Source organism: Glycine soja, chromosome 9 (genome assembly GCF_004193775.1).
Source record: "Glycine soja cultivar W05 chromosome 9, ASM419377v2, whole genome shotgun sequence".
Classification (NCBI taxonomy): domain Eukaryota; kingdom Viridiplantae; phylum Streptophyta; class Magnoliopsida; order Fabales; family Fabaceae; genus Glycine; species Glycine soja.
Genome location: NC_041010.1, coordinates 47,729,357 through 47,743,220, shown reverse-complemented (window position 1 = coordinate 47,743,220; position 13,864 = coordinate 47,729,357). Strand labels below are relative to the sequence as shown.

General features: G+C 34.2%; 3 protein-coding genes across 3 annotated transcripts; 2 read left to right on the top strand and 1 right to left on the bottom strand.

The window, feature by feature from the left end:
* Positions 1–803: 803 nt before the first annotated feature.
* LOC114425373 (protein MOS2-like) lies at positions 804–1,858 on the top strand. The gene has a single exon (XM_028392286.1). The coding sequence runs from the start codon at positions 863–865 to the stop codon at positions 1,370–1,372; it is 510 nt and encodes a 169-aa protein (XP_028248087.1). The 5' UTR covers positions 804–862; the 3' UTR covers positions 1,373–1,858.
* A 3,038-nt stretch (positions 1,859–4,896) lies between these two features.
* Positions 4,897–9,229, top strand: LOC114425458 (chaperone protein dnaJ C76, chloroplastic-like). The gene is made up of 4 exons (XM_028392386.1): positions 4,897–5,325; positions 6,151–6,407; positions 8,117–8,297; positions 8,430–9,229. The coding sequence occupies exons 1-4, from the start codon at positions 4,918–4,920 to the stop codon at positions 9,039–9,041; spliced, it is 1,458 nt and encodes a 485-aa protein (XP_028248187.1). The 5' UTR covers positions 4,897–4,917; the 3' UTR covers positions 9,042–9,229.
* Positions 9,230–10,797: 1,568 nt separating this feature from the next.
* Positions 10,798–12,028, bottom strand: LOC114425372 (thioredoxin-like protein YLS8). The gene is made up of 2 exons (XM_028392285.1): positions 11,819–12,028; positions 10,798–11,404 (listed from the first exon to the last, which is right to left on the bottom strand). The coding sequence occupies exons 1-2, from the start codon at positions 11,936–11,938 to the stop codon at positions 11,096–11,098; spliced, it is 429 nt and encodes a 142-aa protein (XP_028248086.1). The 5' UTR covers positions 11,939–12,028; the 3' UTR covers positions 10,798–11,095.
* Between the last annotated feature and the right edge of the window lie 1,836 nt (positions 12,029–13,864).

Below are 13,864 nucleotides of genomic sequence, written 5' to 3'. Positions count from 1 at the left end.
TCTTTCAATTCATGAACTAACTAGAAATTGGCATATAGTTTCAAAGATTAATTTGACAATTTAAAATAAAAAAGGCACTAAAAATATGAAAAATATCACAAGAAGAAAAAAAAGTTGCAGTACTTTTTTTTATAACAAAATTATTAAAAAAAGTTTTAGTCAATTTACCTTAATCGGAATAAGAAGAACCAACAGTGAATTCGTGAAGGATTCTATATTTTAAAGATCCGCTAAATCTGTCAATATCCAAGTCAACAAGACAAGTTAGAATGATTAAATGTTACCAATAATTTTAACCCGTCCAAGCCATGAGATCATTGTACCAGATTTTTTTTTAATAAAAACTTCAAAATTAGGCTTACCAACCTATTATTTATATAAAAACTTGAAATCACGAAATCAATATTAGGCTTATAAGACTCTCAAAATGAGTAGTACAAATTTTTTGCCCGCATTTAATAGTAAAAATCAATTGTAGTATTTTTTATTGAGTAATAAGAGAAGAGAAACATTTTGTGCCTCTCTATATATTTTAAACAAAAATAAAATAAATAAAAAAGAAGAAAAAAGGTTTAGAAGTTAAAAAAAAAAAGTAACTAAGGACAATTGTTAAAAAAATATAAATTGATGAGAGTAAAATTGTCTAAAAAAATATGTACGTCAAATGAATAATTTCTATTATTAATAGTTATAGATATATAATTTAGATGTATAATATTCTTAACTATAAAACAAAATATATCATTTTATTAAATGAAATCAAATAGTTGTTTTTTAAAATTGAATACTATAAGTAACTAACTTGTGGCTTGCGTGATGACGTTGTGAAAATAAAAAATTGTTCTTGTTTGTCCATTTAGCCATGAAGAAGTTGTCTTTCTCCATCCCCACCGCAAAACCCCAATCGGTGGACACTTCCACCACCCGAAAGGACGACGACAGCGACGGAACCAAACAGTACATCACCGAATTCGACCCTTCCAAACCCGCAAACCCCAAAATCACAATCCCCCCAATCCAAAACCAGTGGAACCCCCAACAAGACAACGAACACAGCACCACGCGGTGGCGCCGCACTCCGGAGGAGACCGAGCTGCTGCGTAAGCTGAAACTGGATGAAGATCTGCAGAGGTTGCCGGAGGACCAGGGGTTGGAGGAGTTCAAGGATGTCCCCGTCGAGGTTTTCGGCGAGGCGTTGCTCGCTGGGTATGGCTGGACGGAAGGGATGGGGATTGGGAAGAAGGCCAAAGAGGACGTGAAGGTGGTACAGGTCAAGGGGAGAACCTCAAGGGAAGGATTAGGGTTCGTTGCCAATGCTTCTGGCAACAATTTGAATCACTGCGACCATCATTTATGTAATTTGCAGTTCTAGTATTCACACCTTAGTGGTGGGTTCTCTAGTAATAGAGATATGCCGTACAGAATCAAGGGTCAATTGGTTACAATAGTATTATTCTCTCTTTCTCTAATCATAGCTCTCCAAGTTCTCTTTTCTTTGGGTCAATCCCTATGGAAGCTTGATTCCTAAGATCTAGTACGTTGAATCCATGCTCTGATTCTGTTTCTTTTAATTTGATATTTGTTGTTTCCAAATGCTGTCTCCATCGGCATTATGAATTGGTGATTCTATGTTGATGTTGTGGGTGTGTGGTTCGTATTGTTTACAGAAGGCTGTGCGTTGCCAGTAGTGTATGAGGATCGTTATTGTTATGGTGGCAATGTTTTATACATGTCTTTGGCATGCAGTGGGTAAATAAAGTGTTGGGTTGTGATGATAACTGATAGTTTCAGATTGTTTTTCTTGTGCTTTCAAATTTGAACTATGAAATGGAGAAGAACACATAATGGATTTTGTTGCTAGGAGTTGAGCAAACCCCATTAATCATCTTTGATTCCATCATTTTCTTAAAACAAGTAACTTGGTTAAGCTATGTAAGGGATTGGTAGTTTAGCTATGGGACTTGGGCTCTTCTTGTAAGGAATTAGAAAATGAGCATTTTAATGAGTTGGTAATAACAAAGAAATGACAAACAAATATTGATAATTAACTTGTGTATGTATGAGAGAGTGGTTTAATTATCATCGTTTCTTGTAAGTCCTTTCCGCAATCTAGATTCTTGAGAATCAAAAACCCTTTTTATTAGTTTTATTTTCATGTTTTCATCTTTATCTTGGTTTTAATCTTTGATATTTCAAGTTTGCTTTATATTTTGTTTAGTTAGTAAAAAATGTGTAAATTGTCAAAGATAGAACCAGTCTCTTGGGAAAACGATACTTAAATTTTTTATTTTATATTACTTGTACGATTTGGTACACTGTCAAAGATGTAACAAATATTTGTAAACAAATATATAATTAGAGTGTTTCTTTTATTCTTAAAACTACAAATCATTGCTAAATGTTTTAACAATTAACTGGGTGTAAAAAACCAACCAACGGTGGCACTTTAGTTGTTTATTTTAGTTAATCATGCAATGGAGAAAACTTTGATCGAAAGCAAAACCAACTTCAATAATTTCTCTGTTCTCAAAAGAAAGTAGTCTCGGATTATCAATTGTAATGGAGAAGTTAGTTTTGCGCGAATCAGCGACTCCACTTCTTCTCTCCGAGTCTGTCTCAATCAAATGAAGCTGCTCCCTTTCTTTAGCAATATCACCTAATCTCTCACTTATACTTTTGATTCTCTCAGCAATTTTGTAACGGAAAACAACATGTTAGGGTTGCAAAGAGGATAAGCAAGAGCATTGTACCTTGTATGATTCTCCTTGTTGCTCCAACCTCAATTCTTAATAGGCATATTCGTCCATGATGTCCTCCAGCTCGTATGCAGTATCTTTTAGCTTTCCCAGCCAATTCTTTTGAGGTAAATGTGTGTTTTGTGCTTTGTCGGGGCATTTATTTCTGACATTCTGTTGGAGTTTATCCATGTCATTTGAAAATAAGAATATATGGGTGGAGTTGCAGGTCCATTTGATATGATCAAAGACATTTCTGGAGGAATATCCTGTAAACCTGTTGAACAAATCAAAATTCTCCTTCCTTTTCCCTTCAGTCTAATTTTTTACACGTTGAACTGCAGGGAGGTCAGAGTGGAAGAACCACAGGGCACACCACAACCAATCCTGTATGGTGCCTCGAGGCATCAGTCCTGAATGATAATTGTTTTAGAAAAATTTCTCTCAAATCTGAGTTGAGAAACCAATGACAACATGCTTTTTGTTTGTTGCATTAAGCTTCCTTTTTTGTTTGTTGGTGACTTTCAGCATGCTTTTGCATTTCTGATATCTATGATTATTGGTTAATGAATCTTTGTTATTTTCTAAAATTTTCTTTTTTTTTCTTTTTGATATATAGAAGGGTTTCTCTAAATGTGGTTCATGTGAAAAGCTTCAATTTTTTCCCTTTATTTCTCTATGAAGCAAAAAGTAGTAAATATTTCATATATGGGATAGTTAAATTAAACTGAATTTAGACTTCATGTTTGCTGACTTTTTTTAATTTAATATTTTAATAAAGTGTTTTTGTTCAGATTTTGGATGACGTTGAGGTTGCAACGACTTTGGATTTATCTCATAGCTTATCCAGATACAAGTTGAAGTTTAGTGCAGAGAAAGTGTATTTTTTTGTTGACTTTAAGGTTATATAAGGAGTTGATGTTATCGTTGTAATTGTTGTATGGTATTTTTATATATTTGCTATACATGAAGAAAGTTCAAGTATTAAATTGGTTGGATGACAGAGAGGAGAAGCTTTAAATGGCTATGTGAGAATGGCTTTGGAGAGACACAACTCTCATCCTTTGCTTTAAGTTTTGGAATTATTTCTTTTATAACTGTTGTTTGGTTGCAAATAGAATCGTGAAGTTAATTATGAATTTGAGTTATCTAGAGTTTAGATGTATCAGAAGAATTAAGAGGACTTTGTTGTAATTAAAATTATTAGAAATATGAACCACCAAAAAGTTTTACTAAAGCATAAAGAATGCTCACCTAAAATTAACCACCAAGTCAATACAGGATGAGAAAACAAGTCAAGGGAAAAGAAATATAAAACCCTCCTAACTCCACCCCAAAACTGAACCATAGAGTAGTACATGTACATGTACTAAACAAATTAAAATTAATTGGACCAGTGACTCTGAGTTTGCGAAACACTTATTTCATGAAGGTCCCAATTTTTTATTTAATTAAGATCCACAAGTGTTTTAGTGTAGAGAGTATGGTCTGAATCTGTCAAATTTGTTGCATGTTGATACCGAACTAACATCTGACAAAAGCTTGCTGCATGATGATATCCTCGAATATAATTTTAAAATATTTTATATAACTAAAACTTATAATAAATAAATATTTTTAAATATATGAATTATATTTAAAATTATGATTAATCATTTATATTGTGGTACAAGATTATTTTTAACAATTTATAAAAAAATTTAAAACAATATTAAAATTCAATATGGAAATAAATATGAAAAACATATATTAAAAGATATAAGATAGTAAGAAAAAATTTAAAAACACTTATATAAAACTCTTAAAAGAAATTCTAAACTCATTCGGATAGGATATATAAAATTTAGACCATGCTAACTAGGGTCCACTCACCGGGTAAGGAGTCAATAAATAGAAAATTTAAGTATTGGAATTGTATTGAAAATTACAAAGGAGTGCTCCATTATATATTTTCAATTTTACATTGAAATTTCAATTAAGGACACTGATAGCGTTTTTCATAAAATTTTAATTTTACACGCTTTCCCTAACATATAGTTGAGCAAGCTAGCTAGCACAAGTATCTTGCATCGTTTTCAGGAAAAGTGATGAGAGAAAGCAAAATATCTTGCATCGTTGTTGTTGTGTTGTGGGTCAGAATTATATAGGAGCCGTACGTGATCAAACTCTACCATATGATACGATGATGTCTTATCCTTTTTCCTTGCCTTCTTCTTCTCACACTCATTATTCCATCATCAACAACATGGCCACTGTTGCATCTGCATGCCTTCCTTCCTACACCATCAAAAAACCACTGGGATTTCACCCTTCAAACCTCCACAACAAGTGTTTCTCTAAGTCTAATGCCTCCACTTCCACTCTCTCATGCAAGGCATCATCATCATCGTCCATGGTGGACTTTGACTTGTATGACCTTCTGGGCATTGACAACTCCTGTGATCAGTCTCAAGTCAAAGTCGCGTATCGCTCTCTTCAGAAGCGCTGCCACCCTGACATTGCTGGCCCTGCTGGCCATGACATGGCCATCATACTCAATGACGCCTATGCCATTCTCTCTGACCCAAATGCACGCCTTGCCTATGATAAGGTTAATTTTTACTCTTTCCTTTGCTTCAATTTCCCTCAAATTCAATGATTTTCTTCTTGTGGACATTCCAATTGAAACAACTCATCTCATGTTATGATGTGGTTTGCAACTCATCACTTGTGTTTCTATCCAATTCAATGATTTTCTATTGATTTTTTTTCTATCCAATTCAACTTTTACGACTAGTTTGGATGAGCTTCTAATGAGAACATTTTAGTTGTAGAAGTTTAATTAAGACTTTTCGAAGGCAAGAATGTAAGTTTGTCGCTTATGTTTTGAAGTGTTTATAGAGAAGTCAGAAATGATCTTTTGAAAAAGTTAAGGTGCATATGATTAAGAGTAATTAAATAGTCTATGTAGTGTTAAGTGTTTTTAATCTACCATCTAATCACAAATTGACATGTAATGTAAGTTTGATGATTCTTACAACAATTACCATAAAAGTCATATCTAACATGATTTCTGATTGTTTAAAGGTACCTGGGTCCATAGGAATTAAACTGTATGGCTATTGGTTAATCTTAACTTATACAAGAAGTTTGACTCATTTTTTTTCCCTTTTAAGTGTTTGTTCAGGAGTTTATCCAAATTGGGGCTTAGTCCAATTTCTAGCCTATGATTACATAATAGTATTTGGGTCAGGTCATGAGATGAATATACTGCTTGTTTAATTAGACAAAGAAAAACAGAAAATTATGAAATTTTGCGTTTGAACTGGGAACGCGTCAGTGAATCTATCTTTTTGCATAATGTTTCAAGAGAAATTAATTGTCAATTTGTTTTGATGTTGATTGCTGAATTTGAGAAAATGTTGATGTTGTGCAGGAGCAAGCAAAAAGTTCAGAATTCAAAGGCTTCACTGGCAGACCCATATACTCGGTCTGGTGTGGGTCAGAAAGTGAGCAGCGGGCCATATTTGTTGATGAAATCAAATGTGTTGGTTGCCTGAAATGTGCATTGTTAGCTGAAAAGACTTTTGCTGTTGAATCAGTTTATGGAAGAGCAAGGGTTGTTGCTCAGTGGGCTGATTCCCCAAACAAAATTGATGAGGCAATAGAATCTTGTCCTGTCAATTGCATTTCGTAAGTGTTACATAACTATTTCTTAATTGTTACATAATCAATACCTTATTTGTTAATTGTTTTGATTTATATCGTACAATATTCTTATTACTTAGCATGATAGAGTCATATTTTGAGGCAAATTGTTGCACACCTTCAGGCCATTGCTTTACAAAGACAACTGTATTAGCACACCATTGACCGTTCCTTAGAATTCTAATCTAGCATGGAAGGCCCCATTACAGTTCTCTCCTGCAATTTTGATACTGCTAAATGCTAATTATAAGAACTACTATCGTGTTTCTAGTATCTTTGTTGAGTTGCAAAGAACTTCAGAGGATTGAGATTATGAGATACAACCTTTCTTCCCAAAATCGGAGATTGGAAGAGGGGTAACCTAATTAGCTGATATTTGTTCTAGATTTGAGCTTACAATACTGATGTCTCTAGGTGTTGGCAGTTGTTATCTGAATTTATCGTCTTTGCTAGGAAATGGTTGTGCAATTTTCCTGCAGATACCATCCCGGGGGTGAGAAAATATTATGAATGAGAAAGTGGCTATGTGATGAAAGTTGGATCTGACATCTCACATGACAATTCTTATTTTGGTTCCATACAATGTTGATAATTCCTTATTTTGTTTCAAGGATATTAGTCTTGAAAGCTATTTTGCTGCTTTTTTTTTTATCTTTATTGTCTGCCAACTTTTTACTATGCTCCAATTAACAAGTATTTTCTTGACCGTAAACTTCTTGAAATTTTAAATTATTTACAGCTTAGCTATACACATAAACAAATTATTTTAGGAATTTAGACAGCAGACTATGATGCTTACACAATTGCATACAAAGTACTGGATTCATTAATCTAGTTATCTTCTTGCCAATCATATCTGTTGGGCTAAGATTCTCCTGGATTTAAATTTGATCCATTAAATGTTGACTTTTGTGCACAAATTAGAGATGATGTTGATTGTTTAAGGAGTTCTCCAAGTAACCAGGTTAGGATTGTTCTCTTTGGACTGCAATCTTAGAAGTGATATTACATTGGTTAGAACACAGTGCTTGAAACTTTATAGATAGCCATCATTTTTTAGTTATTTGAGAATAAGACATTCTTTTGGATTCATACTGGCATTCCTCTATTTGCTACTTATTTGTTTGTTTACTTTGATTTTATTTAAAAGATTATTTATTCCCCGATTTCAAGGAAGTTCTATTTCCTTTTTATCTTGGAATAATCTGCCATGTTGCAGTCATTCTCTCTCTTCTATGAGTGAAATTTCTTGTTTCAACTCTAGAAGAAAGTTACAACTTACTATATCTACTCTACAGTTAAATTGTTTCATAAAGCTAGAGATTTGCTTTCTTGTTTTTCACATTTGTTGTTCCATAGGATCACTGATATTAAGAAAGGGATAGGTTAAGCAATTAGGAAGCAGCAATTGTTGGATAGTTTGTACTGAGATGGATAATTGCTTTCACTATACTTAGAATCACAAAGTATAGCTAAAGAAAGACTGAGAGTAGCATTCATTGTGCTGAGAAAAGTACAATACCCGGAAAGGTTTTGTCAATTTGTATGGGCATTAAAGAATAGCCATTAATCTTTTTAGAGTTGTGACTTAAGGACTAAAACGAAAATTGTGTTGGTCAGGAGTTCTTAAATCACAGTTCTCCCTTTTTTATTTTACTTGTTGTAAATGAGCATTCTTCTTTGGAATAAAATAGGGTCGTTGAGAGGTCCAACCTTGCAGCTTTGGAGTTCTTGATGTCCAAGCAGCCTCGTGGCAACGTAAGAGTAGGTGCAGGTCATACAGCCGGTGCTCGTGTCTCTAACATATTTGTAGATGTGGAAAAGTTTCAGACTAGATTCCAGGAAGCAATGGAAAAGGCTAATAAGTGTTCTAAGGTTAGTTTGACATGTGATGCATGACTACATAAAAAGCAAGAATGATCATAATTATGCTAAATCTTCAATCCTTGTATTGTATTCCTCACTCATTCTCTACTAAATGGATTAACTAGTTAACATCTCATTCAGGAAACAGACCTCCAAAGAGAATCAAGAATGTCAGCAATTCAGGCAATAAGATCAATTTCCAATTGGTTATACTGGCAAACACCTAGAACAAGTAGTAGCTCATCAAAATCTGAAAAGGGCATGACAAGAGTTGTATATAAATTGCCCGAACCGGATATCAGCAAGCTCAGAGACGCGGTTGCAAGGAAGAAAGTAAGAGATAGGACAAGGACCAAACGTCAAGCCCCATTAAATTGCATTCATCCTGAGGAGTATTGGACTCCATCAACTCATGCTCTTCCCTCTTCAACTAGAAGTACTACTACTCCAACCCCACTTGAAAAGCCTTCAGTTACTACCACAGGACAGAAAAAAACAAATGAAACATATGAGAATCAAAATAGCCCTATTAGATGGGGGTTACCAATGGTTACAGCATTGACTGCAGTGGTTACAGTTCAAATACATGCAGTTGAGTCAACACGTGAGTTGCAACAACATGTGGCTGGTTCTCTAGCTCTGCAAATTGTTAACAGCTCTTGGTTGCAGTGTACCCTGGCAGCAGCTACATGGTATATGATTGGAATGGCAATTACAGAACTTGTGGCCATAATTGGAAATAGAAATAGGTAGAAGTATATATTAGGAGCTTTAAATTTTTCAGGCAAAGATATATATATATATATATATATATATATGTAATAAGCTGTAAGGTATATAAAGAAACACATGAATCACATTCACAGTAGATGATGTATAACAATTTCTCCATTAAGAATGCTATACTTTATCAATTCTCTGACTCAGCTTTGAAACATTAACCCAAACTTGTTGGGATTTAAAATTTACCATTTTTCTTTTCTCTTAACCATCCAACTCACCTTACGGTCCAAAGACACTGAAAATTCTACTTGATGTCTCACAGGGCACTTAGCTTAAATGACAACGGAATATTTTGATGAACTTGTATATTCATTTCTTTATCCTAGTATTTTGGATATTATTACTGTTTGTTTCACATACCTTTCACCGCTATGCTTGAGTACAAATAAGCAAGATGCCATTAAATCTAAACTTTGCGAATTGTGCTAGCAAAGTTGGTTGGTTTGGTTGCTACGAGTAGTAGCATCTGATTTTAACTTATCCTGACAAACCTTAAGCATAACCTATGAGTTGTATAGTATATAGTATCTACCTGCTTCCCGTCCGCAAAGAAAAGAGAGAAAAATCCATCTGAATGTGTAGGCCAAATAAACTTCTGACGTCTTGTATGTCTGTGTTTAGCATAAGAATTTGGAAATACTACCACAATTTTCTTCTTTGTTTTTTTGTTTTTTAATAACCAGGAGGTGTAACCCCTCCTCCCACCGGATAGGTCCATTTTTTAGATAAAGTAATATCTCCGGTTGTCACTCCATGCCTTAAGCTAGGAATCAAACTCCAAACCTTTTCAATTATACATTTTCTGATAAATAGTAATTATGAGTAGAAAAAATCTTATTTTAAAATTTCATAATAAGGTACTTTACAAAGGATGAGTGTAAAACAAAAATCTTATTTTCAACATTTTATTCTCGACACGACACAGTAAATAATCATTCCAAGGGGGGGCCGCATTTTTCCAGTCACAACTTAAAATAAGCTATGTGGAATTTAATATTCACAGCACAGCCAAGGAGTACCTTACCGCTATCTGAATAAATTAATAGCGTCAGGCGTTGTCGTTCAAATGAAGTATTTGTGTTGCATCGGATGAAAAAATCGTTATAGCCTTAAAGCAAACAAGCGGTGGACCATGTAAAAAAGTGACAAGTGTAATGGAATTATGGGAATCATACTGAGAAATGACATTTTTAAGTTCTTAATAGTATAAATCCAAACACGCTGAACCATACGTGGTAGGCGAATTCGACTTGCTTCCACTACAGGAGTCAAAGTATAAATGTCAACTTTTATTGAAAAAATCAAATTGTGTTTGCTTCAGCAACCGGGATCAACATTAACGACAAATTCACATAAAAAGCAATGCAGATCTTCTAGAATGAATGCAATCCATGTCCAGCGGTGACAAACAATAAAACACAATTATTATTTTTTCATGCACATTATAATAAAAGTTTAGATGCATTTGGCCTTCTTACAATTAACGAGAAGAACAAAAACCATTTGGCCTTCTTACAAACCAAACCTTCATAAATATTTACCATATACCCAATGCCCTTCTTGGTCCCTCTGTCCACAAAACTAAAAACTAAAAACTATTTTAGTACTTTCTTCAAGGTGTCCACTCTCCACCAAACCATCTGCTACTTAAAATTTCGGATTAGGGGTTTAATTACCTTACGAGCCAAACCAAATCCGAGAGGTCCTGCAGTATATGGGTAGGGTGTTGAACCAAGTGATATTGTTGTTATTAGAGCATCTTGATCACCAATGATCCTAAACTACTAAAGCAAAGTTGCAAAACTAAGTAATTATTCTAACAACACTTTGGCATATGACAAAAGCAATTCATTTCACAGAGTTGGAGTCTAAGGTCTGTGAATAAGCAGAAATCAGAATGATCATACAACCACCACCACCACAGAAGTAAGAAAACAGATAAAATTTTGTTTGTTGTATGTTACAGATCCGATCCATAGGGGTGGGTGGGTGGGTGGGTGAGTACATGACTTGAAGGAATCAAACTAGTAACGGTACTTGGTGGAGTAATCTTTGGGAGCGATGACGAGACCCCGTCCCTTCCTGGCTCCACGATAGACGGTCTCAACAATGTCGATGAACTCCTGCTTGTCCTTGAGAGCCCAGTTGATCTTGTTGTTGTTACCGGTTCCGAGATCAATCATGATGTGCTTGTTCCTGAAGAAGAACATCACCGTGGAAGGGTCGTAGAGCTCGTACATGGTGTTGAAATCCGGCACCTCCGTTATGTCCACCAGGTATATCACCGCAAAGTTCTTTATCGTCTCCGCCACTGACGCCAACACCTCGTCCATCTGTTGTTGTCACCAATTTCACAATTAACGCCAACACCTCATCTATCTATTGTTACCAATTGCACACTTAATTGAATAAAATTATCTTCTAATCACCACCAATTTCACAGTTAATTGAAATTGACGCCAACACCCCTTATCTATCTATTGTACCAATTGCACAGTTAGCTGAATAAATTTGTCTTCTAATCACCACCAATTTCACAGTTAATTGAATAAAATCATCTTCCAGCAACCATCAATTCCACAATTAACCTAATCCATCCAACCAATTTAACAGTTAATTGAATACGATTATCTGCCAGTGACCACAAATTTTGTAGTTAACTAAATAAAATGATCTTCTAACAATCACCAATTTGACACTTAATTGAAATTGAAAATGAAGAGTGAGATGAATGGTTAGTTAGTTACCTGCATGCAGGTTTCGTCCCAGTCGTGGCCGAAACGGATGACGACGAGACGCTCCTCTTCGGCGAGGATTGCTTGATCGACGGCCCATCCAGAGTGCAAGTGAGGCAACAGGTACGACATCTTCTTCTTCTTCCTCCTCGATGAACCCTAATTTCACGTTTCCACTCAACAACACACAATTATTTATTTTCATTTAGGTACAGATTTTATTTTAGTTCCTTCGGGCTTGGGTTTCACCGGGCCCAATTATCACTGCCGACCCGCTTTTTCTTTTGACTGTTGGGCAGATGCCTTCTCCACACCTCTTTAACTTTACAAAATTTTCAAAGTACCCTGCCACTTGGATGGGACATTTGAATCCTACACCTCCAAAAAATAAAAGTTGAATGGACAAAAATAGTACACCCTCTCTCTTTTTTCTTTTTCCTCTAGTAACGTGAGATGACTCTCCATTTCGCCCTACATCGCTCTCCACTGCATCATCCACCACACACCACCACGCCACACACCATCACACCAAACACCACCACCGCATGATCCCTAGAAAGGAAATTGTCGATCTGAAACTTTTATTATGAAATAGTTGTTCTAGAAGTGTATATGTATTATGGAACAATTATTTCATAATAGAAAAAATCTCATTCCAAACTAGTTTTTTCGAGAAATAAATTTTTCTATTATGGAATAATTGTTTCAAAAGTATATATATATTATGGAACAACTATTACATAATAAAAAATCTCATTTTGGAATCGTTTTTCTAAAAGAATTTTTTCTATTATGGATATATTTTTTTAAAAGTGTATATGTATTATGGAACACCTATTTCATAATAATATTTTTCTATTATGAAAAAGTTGTTCCATAATACATACACACTTTCAAAACAACTATTTTGTAATAGAAAAAATTCTTTCCACAAAAATTATTACAAAATAGGATTTTTATTTCTATTATGGAATAGGTATTCATAACACATATACTTCATAAACATTTATTTTGTAATAGAAAAAATTCTCCCCAAAAAAGTTATTCTTGGAATGGGATTTTTTCTATCATGAAATAGTTGTTCCATAATACATATACACTTTTGGAACAACTATTCCATAATAGAAGTTTTAGATCAACGATTTCCCTTCTGGGTGTGGTGTGATGTTGTGTGGTGTGGTGGTGTTATTTTGATTTTTGGTTTTTATGACGGTGGGTGGTGGGTGATGCGGTGGAAGGCGATGCAAGGTGGAGTTGAGTTGAGGGTTGTCACGCATTACTAGAGAAAGAAGATAAAAGAAAAAAGGCGGGACATTTTTGTTCATTCAACTTCCTTTGGGAGGTACAAGATTTAAAATGGGAGATATATAAGATTCAAATGCCTAGGGATAGCAATTCGGGGTGGCTTGTCCCGCCTTCAGCTCGCCAAAAATAGGTTTGGATCAGGCTGCCTGCTATAAGTAAGACAAAATTAGACACATTGGCCCACCCCACTAATGGATGGGCCATATTTTAAAAAAATAAAAAATAAAACTTAATTTAAATTATATCAAATTGCTAGATTACATTTAAAAAAATCAATTTTCAAAAATATATTTAAAAATAAAAGAAAACTGAATGCAAATTTTAACAAGTGAACACATATCTTAACAAGTACACTAGTAAGATGCAAAATTTAAAAGAAAATGAGAAGTTACTAAACTAATATAGTGAGTATATCAAATAAGGTATAGTTTTAAGCTTAACTTTTCCCTAAAAATATAAAAAGAAAAATTCATGTTATATCAATATAGTTCTAGTACAATAACCTAAATACATTATGATTGTGCTCATGCAAGAACGTTGCACAAAAACAATGTTCTGTATGAATTGAATATAATATTAGATTAGTAAAAACAAATTATATATGACTGTCAAAAATTAAGATTCCCAGTTTTGTAATTGAATGACTACATTGTTCATATAAAAAGTAAATATTGTTTATTTTAAAATCTATTGCAGAATAGCATAAGGTGTATATAATTGACAAAATATTTTAGTTATTTTGCTAAAGAAATT